This window comes from Heterocephalus glaber, unplaced genomic scaffold (assembly GCF_053883595.1).
Source record: "Heterocephalus glaber isolate CG9 unplaced genomic scaffold, H.glaber_assembly_v1.0 deba00001689, whole genome shotgun sequence".
Taxonomy (NCBI): Eukaryota; Metazoa; Chordata; class Mammalia; order Rodentia; family Bathyergidae; genus Heterocephalus; species Heterocephalus glaber.
This window is the reverse complement of record NW_028258414.1, coordinates 2,183,917-2,198,136: the sequence shown is the minus strand read 5'-3', so window position 1 is coordinate 2,198,136 and position 14,220 is coordinate 2,183,917. Positions and strand designations below refer to the sequence as shown.

General features: G+C 39.4%; 1 protein-coding gene across 4 annotated transcripts in view; it reads left to right on the top strand.

Moving 5' to 3' along the window:
* Adam10 (ADAM metallopeptidase domain 10) overlaps positions 1–14,220 on the top strand; it is a 125,504-nt gene that overhangs the window by 46,521 nt on the left and 64,763 nt on the right. For 3 of the 4 annotated variants that reach the window (XM_004855733.3, XM_087198998.1, XM_087198999.1), the window contains 2 exons: positions 8,152–8,270; positions 11,433–11,591. In XM_004855733.3, coding sequence (XP_004855790.1) covers positions 8,152–8,270; positions 11,433–11,591 — 278 coding nt within the window. Of the gene's footprint in view, positions 1–4,193; positions 4,216–8,151; positions 8,271–11,432; positions 11,592–14,220 lie in introns of those variants that run through there. The other variant, XM_087199000.1, reaches the window with a different exon arrangement.

Genomic DNA, 14,220 nt, shown 5'->3' with positions numbered 1-14,220 from the left:
TGCGAGTCTTGCTAAGTTGCCCAGGCTGGCTTTTAGCTTGAGATCTTCTTGCTTCTGTCTCTTAACTATCGGGGATAACAAGCATTCATCAACACACCCAGCAATTTTTTTTTTCCTTTTTAATGAAGCTAATATTTTTTTAAAAATTTAATTTTATTGGTATACTTTAGGTATACAGTATAATGACATTCATCATTGGAAATTTGCACCTTTACATAATCTCTTGGTGGTTCTTTTTTCCCCCTTCCCCGGCCCTTCCTTTAACCTCTCCATCCCTCCCTATTTACAAAGACTTTGTTTCCATTTTTTCATTTTCTCATATTAATTCCATTCCCTTCTTTCCTTTCCCCCACCCCTTCCACTTCCCCTTCCCCTTTGCCCCTTTTCTTCCTATTTCACATTATCTATTATACCTTTTAGTCCATATTTACACTTTCAGTTTCTCACACTAGAGAAACTATTCTGTATTTACATGTGTCCTATTTATTTCACTTAAGAGTATGTCCTCAATGTGCATCCATTTAGCTATAAATATCTCTAATTTCTCATTTTTTGTGGCTAAGTAGTACTCCATTTTATAAAAAAACCCCACATTTTCTATATTCAGTCTCCAGTTGATGAGCATTTGGGTTGTTTCCAAGTTTTAGCTATTACAAACTGTGCTGCTGTGAACATGGATGCACATATATCACTGTGGTATAATTCTTTTAATTCTTTTGGGAAGGTACTCAGCAGGGGAATAGCTGAGTCAAACGGGACTTCCAGTCCTAGTTCTTTGAGGTATCTCCATACTGATTTTCACAGTGGTTGCACCAGTGACACTACCCACATCAGTGGAGCAGTGTTCCTCTTTCCCCACAGCCCCGCCAGCATTTGTTATTGGTTGATTTCATGATAGCAGCCATTCTTTCTGGGGTGAGGTGGAATCTCAGTGTTGTTTTCATCTGCATCTCTCGAATGACCAGTGATGTTGAACATTTTTTCATGTATTTATTTGCTGTTTCTACTTTTTTGAGAAATGTCTGTTCATTTCAGATGCCCATTTTTGAGTTCGGTCTTTAAATTTGGGAGGTCTGATTTTTTTAAGTTCTTTATGGATTCTAGATAGTAGACCTTTGTCTGAGGAACAGCTGGTGAAAATTTTTTCCCACATTGTAGGTTGTCTCTTTGCTCTGTTGGTGGTTTCTCTTGCAGTGCAGAAGCTTTTAATAAGATGAGGTCGCAGTTGTTGATTCTTTGTGATAATTCCCATGCTACTGAGGTTTTGTTCATAAAGTCCTTTCCTTTGCCAGTGTCTTCAAGAGTTCCATCTAACTTGTCTTCCAGCAAGATTAGTGTTTCTATTTTAATATTTAGATCTTTAATGCACTTCGATTTTAGTTTAGTGCATGGTGAAAGATAGGGGTCTAGTTTTAATCTTTGGCAAGTTGAAATCCAGTTTTTCCAACACCATTTCTTAGGCTATCTTTCCTCCAGTGAGGGTGTTTGGCTCCTTTGTCGAAGATGAGGTGGCTGAGTGTGTCAAGAGTTGTTTCTGCATCTTCTAATCTGTTCCACTGGTCCTCCAGTCTGTTTCTCTGCCTGTACCATGGTGTTTTTAATCACAGTAGCTTTGTAGTATAGTTTCAAGTTGGAGGTTGTAATACTCCCTGCCATGTCTCTGTTACCTAGAATTGCTTTTGCTATTCTGGGTCTCTTCTTTTTTTTTTTTTTGTATCAGGGATCGAACTCGGGTCCTTGTGCTTTCAAGGCAAGCAGTGGAACCACTGAGCTAGATCCCCGGCCCCTGGGTCTCTTCTTGTTCTAAATGAATTTTTGCATTGTTTTCTCAAGTCTATGAAGTATGTTGCTGGGATTTCATTTGGGACTGTATTGAATCTATGTAGCGGTTTTGGAAGTATGGCCATTTTCACTATGTTGATCCTTCCTACCCAGGAGCAGGGGATGTCTTTCCATTTTCTGATGTCTTCAGTCTCTCTTTTCAGAGTGCTATAGTTTTCAGAGAAGAGGTCTTTGATTTCTTTCGTTAGGTTGATTCCTAGGTATTTCAGTTTTTTGGATGCTATTGTGAAAGTAACTCTTTGCCCTATTTCTATCTCAGTGAGTCTGATGTCCATATAGAGGAAAGCTATTGATTTTTGTGTGTCAGCCTTGTATCCAGCTACTTTACTGAATTTGGTTATTAAGTCTGGAAGACTTTTGGTGGAGTTCTTGGAGTCTTCTATATAGAGTATCATGTCATCTGCAAATAATGACAATTTGACTTCTTCCTTTCCTATCTTTATTCCTTTTATTTCTTCCTCTTGTCTAGTTGCCATGGCTAATGTTTCCAAAACTATATTGTACAGGAGTGGTGATAGTGGAAATCCTTGTTCTTGTTCTTGATTTTAGTGTGAAGGATTTCAGTTTTTGACCATTTAGTATAATATTGGCTGTTGGTTTTTCATCGATGGCTTTTATAAGATTGAGGTAGAGACTGTCTATTCCAATTATTTGTAGGATTTTTATCATAAATGCATGTTGGATTTTGTCAAATGCTTTTTCTGCATCTATTGAGATGATCGTATGGTTTTTGTCCTTGGCTCTATTGATGTAGTGTATTACATTGATTGATTTGCATATGTTGACCCATCCCTGCATCCGTGGGATGAATCCCACTTGGTCAGGGTGTATGATCTTCATGATGATCTTCTGCATTCTCTTTTCCAGTATCTTATTAAGGATTTTTGCATCTATGTTCATTAGTGAGATTGGCCTATAGTTCTCTTTTTCAGTTGGGTCTTTCTCTGCTTTGGGAATCAAGGTGATACTTGCTTCCAGGAATGAATTTGGGAGTATTGCTTCCTTTTCAATTTCATTGTAGAGTTTAAACCGTAGTGGTAGTAGTTCCTCTCTAAATGTCTTATAGAATTCAGCAGTGAAGCCATCAGGGCCCGGGCTTTTCTTAGTTGGCAAGTTTTTAATTATGTTTTCGATTTCATCGATTGATATTGGGTTGTTTAGAGTTTTTAGGTCTTCTTTGTTCAACTTTGATAATTCATACATATCTAGGAATCTGTCCATTTCTTCTGTGTTTTCCATCTTATTTGCGTATAGGTTCTTGAAGTAGGTATTGATGATCCTCTGGATTTCTGCTATAGCCAGCAATTTTTTTTTTATTTTTTTTTTGGTGCTGGGGATCGAACTCGGGTCCTTGTGCTTGCAAAGCAGGTGGCGGAACCACTGAGCTAAATCCCTGGCCCTACACCCAGCAATTTTTGACATCTTCATTGTTTTACTTTTTTCTGTCTGAATCTTTTTTTTTCTGTCTGAATTTTTAAGTAAACTTTTTGTTTTTGTTTTTTTTTGGTACTGGGGATTGAACTTGGGTCCTTGCGCTTGCGCAGCAGGCAGCGAAACCACTGAGCTAAATCCCCAGCCCTAAGTAAACTTTTTATATAAAGATAGTTGTAGGGCCGGGGGTTTAGCTCAGTGGTTCCTCTGCCTACCTCGAAAGCGCAAGGTCCTGAGTTTGATCCCCAGTACCAAAAAAAAAAAAAGAGATAGTTGTAGCCAGGGATTTAGCTCAGTGGTTCCGCCGCCTGCCTCGCAAATGCAGGGTCCCAAGTTCGATCCCCAGTATGAAAAAAAAATAATAATTATAAACTGGACTTGATAGTGCATGCCTGTAATTTCAGCACTGTTGGGTGTCTGAGGCAGGAGCACACCTTAGGCAATTTAGCAATGTAGTGACACTCTGTCAAAAAAAAAAGAAGAGAAAAACAAGGCTGAAAATGTAGCTTAGTACAAAGGCCCCGGGTTTAATCTCCTGTACTGCCAGAAAACAAAAAGAAATGATAGCCTACTATATTCTATTTTCTGCATCTCTTTTTTTCCTTTAAAAATAACAACTTAATATAACTTTTAAATAGCTGTGATTTCAGGAAATTTTACATTCTTTTTCAGCTTTGTAGTTTACAGTTGTATGGATGTACCACTGTCTGTGTAACTAATTCAGTTGTTCCCAGTTATTTGTTATCACAGTGCTGAGATGAATACTCTGGGATGTTTTCCGACATCAACAGCTAGTTCCCTGATTCACTGGAAACCACCTGCTTGCTCAACAGTTCTGTCCCATTCAGTTGGGTGTGACTGACTGGAGTCAGTGCAGCCTGGCGTGAGGCTCGGTCCCATCGAGCTGCTACCAGCTTCAGACACCAGCCCAAGGCCTGCCCTGTGCGTACTTTCCAACAGCCTGCTATAAGTTGGGGGTTCCCTAGATCTCCTTCGAAGGTGAATTTGCTAGGTTGGCTCACAGAGCTCAGAAGAAGAATGTACTAATGCCAGTTTATTATAAAGGACATAGCTGACAAAGAGCCAGGTGGAAGACATACAGAGGGCAAGCCGTGTGGCGAGGGACACACTTCCTCTTTCCTCCCCAGACCTTGTGTGCTCACCACCTCTGGGAGTCAACCAAACCCATCCTTGAAGAGTCTCTGTAGGACTTTTATTTTTTAGACAGAGTTTTACTGTGTAGTTCAGGCTGGCCTTGAACTCATTGTGTAGCCCAGGCTGGCCCTGAACTCACAGCCATTCTCCTGTCTCAGCCTCCCAAGTGCTGAGATTACAGGGGTGCACCACCATGCCAGGCCAAGAGTCTCTGTAGGTTTTAATCTCCACTCTGCCCCATATTAAGGCTGGGTTGGAAATTTAACCTTGTAACCACTTGGCCTTTACAGTAATTGCTCAGTCCCATCCTGAGGTTGTAAGTATTCCACCCTCAGTCACCTCATTAGCATCAGCCCAGGTGGACTGAAGCAGATGCATGAACACAACACTCCTGTCAGTCAGGTTCACATTCCAAGGGCTTTAAGAGCTTTGGGCTACGAACTGGGGACAAAGGCCAATGTTTTTCTCATTGTGTCACAATCTTGTTAAAAAGTCATTTCACTTATGTGTAAGTATGCATAAATTTCTAAAAGTGAAATAACTAGATTGAAGGCTTTGCGCATTTGTAAATTTGATTTTTTTACCACTTTTTCTACCAAGATTGTACTAATTTGTGTCACAGATGTGTATGTACTCGTTACAAAAGTGTGTACAGTGACTATGTTTTTACTTATACCACTCTACTGAAAATTTATATCAAATGTTATATTTATTTTTATTTTTGTTGATTTGTTTTCTTTGCAACAAGTCTTGCTATGTAGCCCAGGCTGGCCTTGAACTCCATATATAGCCCAGGCTGGCCTCAGACCTGTTTCTGCCTTCTGAGGGCTGGGATTATAGGTATATGCCATCATGCCCACTTATATAGTGTTTAAAACAACAAATTTCTTACAGTATTCTTTTTTTTTTTTTTTTTTTGGTACTGGGGATCGAACTTGGGACCTTGCGCTCGTGAGGCAGGTGGAGGAACCACTGAGCTAAATCCCCGACCTTCTTACAGTACTCTTGAAAACACAAATTTGTAAGAAAAAATCGTAGAACATAATACTTTTGTTGTATCTGTCATAAAGAAGATTTTGTGGAAATTCTGTGCAGACCTCAGTTAAATTTTGGGCCTAAGATTTGATTTCAAGTTTGATTTTAAACCTAGTGTTCTTTTCATATCTTAAAGAGTAGTAACTAATGTCTTGTAATTCACTTCAGTATATTGGTCTTTCTTCCAAATAAAGAACAATTAGAATGATAATGATTTCACACAATATTCTGGTTTTTTTGAGGTTCCAAAAATCAAGTTAAGGAAGATCTAAATATAATTTGTAAGAATTAAGAGCCCCAGAGTGAGGAAAAATGAGTTGAAGTTGTGTGTTGTATATGTCTGTCTATGTAAAAGGAAGCGCACACACACTTTCCTTTCTGACAAGAGATAGTAAATATCTAATATAGATGTCACTTTCCTATATATTCGCTTATTTGAATTATGGAAATGGGGGAAAATGACAAAACTGCAGAATAACCAGAGACATAAGACAAGTAGTAGTGAGTAATACTGATTGGATCAGAAACTTATTTTCTCTCCAAGTAACTCAGTTGCTGTGTGAATGATCTTGTTTTCTATATAAGAACCAGCCTGCATTTATTTAAAAATATATCCTAGATTGTTATTGTTTAATTGTATGTAATTGAGAATTAACCATAGCCTCTAGGTTGACTTCTAGAGCAGAATTTTACTTCAGAGTGGAGTTTTTATAATAATGTTATTAGCTTTTGTTAATATTATGTAATGATGGGGTTTATTTTTGGAAGTTGCTATGTGCATGTACTATATCTTAATCAATTTCAATCCCACTACTCATTTCTTCGTTTCTTCTTCATGCCTGGTTAACCCTGGCCAGGTCTTCAGTTATCCACCTCGTGGTTTCCTCTTCTTTTTTCTTTATTTATTTATGTGTTTTTGATGTTTTCAGGTAAGAGAAAACGTGATATTTAACTTTCTGGGTCTAGCCAACTTCACTTAACATGATAGTTTCTGCACATGACCTGATTTCATTTTTCTTTATGGCTGAGTAATATTCCAAGATATCTGGTCTAATCTTATCTATCTATCTATCTCACATTTTCTTTATCATCTGTTGATGGGCATCTAGGCTGTTTCCATGGTTAAACTATTGTGATCGTGCTGTTATAAACATTGATGTGCATGTATCATTATAATATGCAGTCCTTCATTCTTTTGAGAGAATATGCCTGTGACTGGTATAGCTAGATCAAATGGTATTTCTGTGTTTAGTGTTTTGAGGGATCTTCATACTGATTTCCATAGAGATTTTCCTAGTTTAGATTCTCCCCAACAATGTAGGAGCATGTTGCCCTTCCCCCATCCTTACCAGCATCATTGTTTCTTGTATCTCCCCCCCCCCCCCCCCCCCCCCGTTCTGGGAATTGAACTCAGGGCCTTGCACTTACCAGGCAGGCCCTGCACCGCTGAGCTACATCCCCAGCCCTGTTTCTTGTATTTTTTTGTGTGGGGGGGGGCAGGCGGTACTGGGGATCGAACTTGGGACCTTGAGCTTGCAAGGCAGGTGGTGGAGCCACTGAGCTAAATCCCCGGCCCTGTTTCTTGTATTCTTGATGCTAGCTGTTCTGGGGATAAGATGGGATCCCAGTGTAGTTTTAACTTGAATTTCTCTGATGTCTAGAGATATTGAACATTTTAAAATACACTTTTGGTCATTTGAGCTCTTTGGGGAAATATTCAGTTCATTTGCCTACATTTTTATTGGCTTCAGTGTTTTATTGGTATTTTAAAGTTCTTTATGTATTCTAGATAGTAATCCTCTGTTGGAAGCATAGCCAGTAGTCCCCGTTTAGTAGATTGTCACTTCTACTCTGTTGTTTCTTATGGTGTGCAGAAGCCTTTTAATTTGATGTCCCAGTCTGTTGATTCCTGTATTATTTTCTGTGCTTTTGGAGTCCTATTCAAGAAGTCTTTTCTTGTGCCTTTGGCTTCAAATGTTTCCCTTATGATATAGCAGAATTTTTGTAGGAAGATCTTGGTTAGTATATTGTAGGGAGCAGGGGAAGGGGACGTTACCAGGACCTCTGCAGTAAGTCCTAGTCTCCTGTGAGCCACGGCAGCACACGGCGAATTACAGGAAAGGTAGACAAATGAGACTGAGAAGAAGCTGAGCTTTGGGTCTGATCAGTGCTGCTCTGGGCAGCAAAGACAAGAAGCCCTAGTTTGCAGCACCTTTTATTTAGTACATCCAAAGAAACAAATGTAACAACTGAATAATGTAGATTTCAGTATCATATTGGGATGAACAAGGTGTAACAAAAGACTGGGTGGGGGCAGCGGAAATCTAAGAACAATGAGGAACTATGCAGATGAAGATTTAGTTTCTCCCAGGGCGTCTCCCACAGGTGTGGTCTTGTCCTGGAGATTGCAGCATGGGGTGGGGGGGGGATCACTCAGGTCTCAGTTGTGACCAGAGGCCAAAATGTAATTATGTCTGGAATGTCCTAGCTGGGCTGTAGGCAGGAGAACTACGCCTACTCAAATGATTTTTCCTAGAATTATGTAACATTGCTCCCAACAGTATATTTCCCAAATAAGCAAGTTATATGACACAGTCTACATTTTGCAGACTTTTCTTAAAATAAAAATAATCATTTAAAGTTTGGATCCTTTTAATTTCAGTTTTTTCTTCTCATTCCATTTTGCAGACATTTCAACCTACGAATGAAGAGGGACACTTCGTTGTTTAGTGATGAATTTAAAGTAGAAACATCAGATAAAGTACTTGATTATGATACCTCTCACATTTACACTGGACATATTTATGGTAAGTTGAGCCTTAACAGAACCTCTTTAAGGTTTTTCTACCAAGAGAAATGTGTATTAGATGTGTGAGCAAATACTTCAGGAAAGGTGGTATAAATCCTGAGCAGAGGGAAGACAGACTCCATCTCCTTGGAAGCAGAGAGACAGCCTTCTGGTTTGACGGTCTGCAGGGTCAGGAATCCTTAGAAGATGCTTGGCTCCCCTTTCAAAATTAAGCCAGCCTGTTTGTCACCAAGGTCCTTAGCCTGGAGATCATGGTCAGTGACCCCCACCTGTTCCTTGGATCTGTGGCTCCGATCTGGATGATTCCTGGGGATCAAAATTAGGTAGGAGTCATGTGACTGCACCACAGAGAGGAACAGTTTGGGATCTGACACTTCACCCACACTGATCTGACCACAGAGACTACTACATGGGACTGCACCTGTCTTTCAGGATCATCCTGGCTAGTGGTATACACCCTTCCCCCTTTTTGTGGTTCTTTGAGACAGGGTCTCACTCTGTAGTTTAGGCTGGCCTTGAACTCAGTATGTAGCCTAGGCTGGCCTGGAACTTGCAGCGATCCTCCTGCCTCAGCCTCCAAGTGCTGGGCTCACAGACATGTGCCACCAAACCTGGGCACCCTTTCCCTTAATCTTCTAGACTGGGCCATCTCCCTTTGCCCTAGGAGCCCAAACACCTGCAGAAATAAGCTCTGTGTAAGAGTCATCTGTCTTGCTATTCTTCGAGCCTAATACTTCCATGCCTTAGACATGTAATGAATTTTGTTTTTTTTCCTGTTTAAAAAAAAATTCAGAGGGGAGTGAATGAATCATGAAGAGTAAGTGGTCTTTGAAAAATGAAGTAATTGGACCAGGGATTTAGCTCAGTGATTCTGCCGTCTGCCTCGCAAGCATAAGGACCCAAATTTGATCCCCGGTACCATAAAAAAAAAAAAAGAAAAATGAAGTAATCTTTGGACCTGTCTTTACATGTGTGTTTAATAATGAATTTGATGCAACTTCTGAAGGGTATAAAATTTTGACACTCTAAATACTTTCAAACTGTTAGTGTTCAAAAATTTTAATGATTCTATTATTCTCTGATCTTTGAAGGAAGAAATTAATAGTAACTTTTCTGTATTCTATAAGAAAACAAGGAAAATCTAAAAGGATACTCCAAAGAACATCTGATCTAAAAATAAAGTGATGAAGTCATTCATAGGAAAATCTTTTCCAGGCCCTCAGTGTATCTTGCTGGGCCAGTAACATGGTAGTCTTGATAGGTGATGAAGAAAAGTACAAGACTATTATAAATGAGCTTTCAGTTCATAATGGATTCAAAGCCAGCCAATTAATGTTAATGTATAACTTAGGAATTAAGGAAAGCTTGGTGGCTGGGAACCTAGCTTAGTGCAGTAATGGCAAACCTCTTAGAGCTCTTGATGATAATAATCAGCCAGCTGTGGCAGGCATGCCATAGATTCAGCACCACTGGCTTAGTGCTAGAGCATACATTTAGCATGCCTGAGGCTCTGGGTTCAGTCTCCAGCACCCCAAAACAAACATGTGAGACAGAGTGCGCTTGAAATGTGACACTGTTTTAATGAGGATTTTGACAAGTAAATTTAACTTGGTGTGGTTTTTTGTTTTTTTTTGTTTTTTTTGGTACCGGGTATTGAACTCAGGACTTTGCACTTGCGAGGCAGTCGGGGGAACCACTGAGCTAAATCCCCAGCCCTAACTTTGTGTTTTTTGCTACTGTGCTCAACTTCACTGTATTTAACTTTTAAAGCCCCATTTGGGTCCAGAAGCGGGTGTATGTATTCTCACCTACTTGGGAGCCTGAGGCAGGAGAATTGCTTGACTCTAGGGATTTAAGGCTAGCCCTAGCAACATAGCAAGACCCTAACCCTAAACAAAAAAGGCAGGGAGTGGGGCTGTAGCCCAGAGGTAGAGCACTTGCCTAGCATGCATGAGGCCTTGGGTTCAGGGCCCAGCAGTTAAAGAGGAAAACCCTTTGCTTACTCCCTGGACCTTGTTACTTGGTTTTGGTGTTCAGATTTTGTGATTCCTTAATCAAAATAACATGGTTTTTTCTGTTGTTTTCTTTATAATTGATGGGACAGTATTCCAAATCTTTGTTGAGTATTGTAAAAGAGGGCTGTTGATATACTTTTGTTCAAATTGCTTATGAAAATATTTAAAATATATTTTTAAGGCCTGAAGGTGGCAAGGAAGCCAAAAGATTCATGTACAATATGTCAAATGAGCTTTTTTTTTTCTTATGGCAATTAAACAGAATTTCTGTGGCAGGTTTTTTTGAGACAGGGTCTTGCTGTATAGGTCAGGCTGATCTCGACATCCTCCTTGGAGATTCTCCTGCCTCTGCCTCTTGAGTGCTGGGATTACAGATGTGTGCCACCATCCCTGGCCTAAAGCAGAGTTTCTAAAGATACTTTTGAGTACCTTGATTTTGAAAGTATATGTTTTGGTTTTTTTTGGTACCAGGGATCCAACTCGGGACCTTGTGCTTGTGAGGCAGGCAGCAGAACCACTGAGCTAAATCCCTGGCCCTGAAAGTATATGTTTTATTAGTGGGTCAGCTTGTTTCTAAGTTTAAGTTAGATTAACAATTACTTATTGAATGACTAATGCGTGCATGACAGCAAGTTTTTTTTCTTTTGACAGGAAGTGTACTAGGTGCTAGGAATATGGTTACCACAAGAGAGAGGCTCTATTTCTCATTGTTGGTATTAATTTTTTTTTTTTTTGGTACCGGGGTACCGGGGTACCGGGGATCAAACTTGGGTCCTTATGCTTGCGCAGCAGGCGGCAAAACCACTGAGCTAAATCCCCAGCCTTTGTTGGTATTAATTTTATATATATATATATATATATTTTTTTTTTTGTATTGGGGATCGAACTTGGGACCTTGTGCTTCGAGGCAGGCGGCGGCACCACTGAGCTAAATCCCTGGCCCTATTATATATGTTTTAACCAAATTCTAGGTGCTATTCCTATCTCAGATTCAACTTGATATATTTTATGTGAAAATTAATTTCTCCAGTAAATTTGTACTCAGGATATTTGAAAAAGAACATAAAAACAACTTTTTAAATTGAAACGACTTTAACACTCATGTACAAATTAAGTTTTGAAGAATTTGTTGCTTTCATTCATAGGTGAAGAAGGAAGCTTTAGCCATGGGTCAGTAATTGATGGAAGATTTGAAGGATTCATCCGGACTCGTGGTGGCACATTTTACATTGAGCCTGCAGAGAGATACATTAAAGACCAAGTTCTGCCATTTCATTCTGTCATTTATCATGAAGACGATATTAGTAAGTGCTTACATTTTATCAAGTGCTTTTTGCAAAAAGGCGTCTGAGTAGTTGAAACTTTATGGAGATGAAGGCTGACCTGAGCTGTTTTCTTCCCTAAGCTGATGATCAGGGTAGAAAATAGTTTCACAAGCGAAGTCTCTGTTAAGTGAACGGTGGCTCTGTTCTGCCTCGGGGAGATGGTTGTCTGGGCAGCCCTGTCAGTCTTGCCTTGCTGACGTGGTGCTTCGAATTCTGTTGAACGAGTCAGCCAGAGCTGATTGAACCAGGAATCCTATGTTCTGCATCAGCCAGTCTGTTCATGCTACCACCCTTACAGGTATGGCCGGCAAAGGAAAAATCCAATTTACATCATATTTAAGTTTTAGCTATTTCTGTAATTTCTAAATCCTTTGTTTCTTTTTGCAATGCCGAAATAATGACCTCAGCTTGGTAAGACTCCAGGTTTATCGTGTATTTTGTCCTCTGTATACATGGTCTTCATATAATGATAATTTGTTGGAAGAATTCTTTATCTGTGTTTTAAGAATAGAAAAAATGTTTAGACTTCGCCTTTTAATTCTGCCTGTGTCTGTGTGTCCATATTTATGTAATTGTGAGACAGCTTCAGTGAAATTTATCTGTTGAATACTCTGTCCTTCTTTACTCTAACGAGGCTAGTCTCACAGTTTTTGCCTGTTTTCCTAGCTTGGCAGCTTCCTCCTAGCTTCATTTGCTTTTCTGCACACAGGAATTTATCAATAATTTCATTCTCACCTCTAGTGTATGTGCTGCCAAAGCGAGCACATTCATTGTCACCTCTAGTTATGAGATAGGACAAATTTTAACCATGTGAATTTTTGCCTCATCAGCTCTGCCAGTGTCTGCATTTCAAACTGTCCACCTGCTTGTTATTGTTGATGCCAAATTACTTTGGAACACAGCATAATTATACTAGGCGGGGGTTGTGTTTATGACTTTAGCTAAAGGCTGACTCACAAATTCATCAGTGCTCCTTGCTTATTTTTTCATTCATCCCCGTTTGACTTCTTTTCCAGCTCCTGGTATTTCAGACTCTCTTTAGTGTCCACAACCCTCCTCAGTAGGAATGTGGATTCCTTTGCCTTCCTTTCTTCTGACGGGGTTTTATATGCCTTGCTGTGTAATTTTGTTAGTACTTTAATTGTTTGGAGGTTTACCTCCACTATTAGGTATGTTAGTTTTCCAGGTACTGTTTTTTTTTGTTTTTTGGGTTTTTTTGGCTTCTGAAATATCTGGGTAGTAAATTCTTCATAAATATTTAATGAAATCTTGAAATATTTTCCCTTAGAATTTTTTTTTTTTTTGGTACTGGGGATCGAACTCAGGAACTTATGCTTATGAGGCAGGCCCCAGAACCACTGAGCTAAATTCCCAGCTCCCCTTAGAATGTTTTCTCGAATCAGACAAGACCTTTTGATGAGAAGATAGGAGGGGAGGAAGGGAAAAGAAGGAGAGGAAAAGTGACTTGAGAGATGATCTGTTCCTTTCTGTCATCTTTAATCACATGCTTTCCTCTAACACTTTGGCTCAGTGTTTATTCTCCCTCTTATGATTTCTGTTATTGTATCTTCTTACTTTCCTCTTCCTGTTACTTTCTTGTATATAGTTTGGATATATCCTACTTTATCTTCATTTTCTCATTTTTTTCTTATACTTTAATTACATTTCCCCTACTTTGCATCCTACAGTAGTCCCCAAAGGTGTGATGAGTTAACTTGTAGGATAAATGACATAGGATGCAACTTAGTTTTCTGTTACATTCTTTTTATTATTAAATGTCATTAGTGGTATTAAAACTTAAAAGTAGTATTGTTTAGAGTGATTTTTGTTTGTAATTTTTATAAATGGAAATGTGATATGAGGATAGGAGTACAGGAAGGAATTGCTTTAAACAGAGCTTTTTGTTTTTGGGTACCGGGAATCGAACTCAAGACCTTGTGCTTGTGAGACAGGCAGCGGCACCACTGAGCTAAATCCCCTGCCCTGAGCAGAGCTTTTAATGTTTACAAATTTAGACTTTTTTTTTTGAGAGGTCTTGCTATATCGCCCACACAGTGATCCTCCTGCCTCAGCCTCCTGAGTTGCTGAGATTGAAGGCGCATTCTGCTGGGCCCAGCTTTAGACAATTACTTTTCAAAAATTATCTGAGAGTCCATATAGCTAACCACTGTATGAGAAAACATCCATGTATTCATCTTTTAATTTCTAAGTAGTTGCTATATTCCAGATTTGAGGCTAGGATTGACAGACTTTTCTGTGAAGGGACAGATAGTACCTATATTTAGCTTTGGGGCCTGTGTGAACTCTCTGCTGTAGTCACTCAGCTCTGCCAGTATAGTGTGAAAGCCAGAGAAAGACATAAAATGAGTATGGCTGTTTTCCAGTAAAAACTTTATGGACACTTAATTTGATTTCCAATGTAATTTTCATATGACATAAAATATTCTTTTCAACTGTTTAAAAATGTATACCTGGTGTGGTGGTGCACACTTCTCATTCCAGGTCTGGGGATGCAGAGGCAGGAGGATCACTATGAGTTTGAGGGCAACCTGGGCTCTGAGTAGTGTATTCAAGGCCAGCCTGAACTGCATAGTGAGACCTTGTCTAA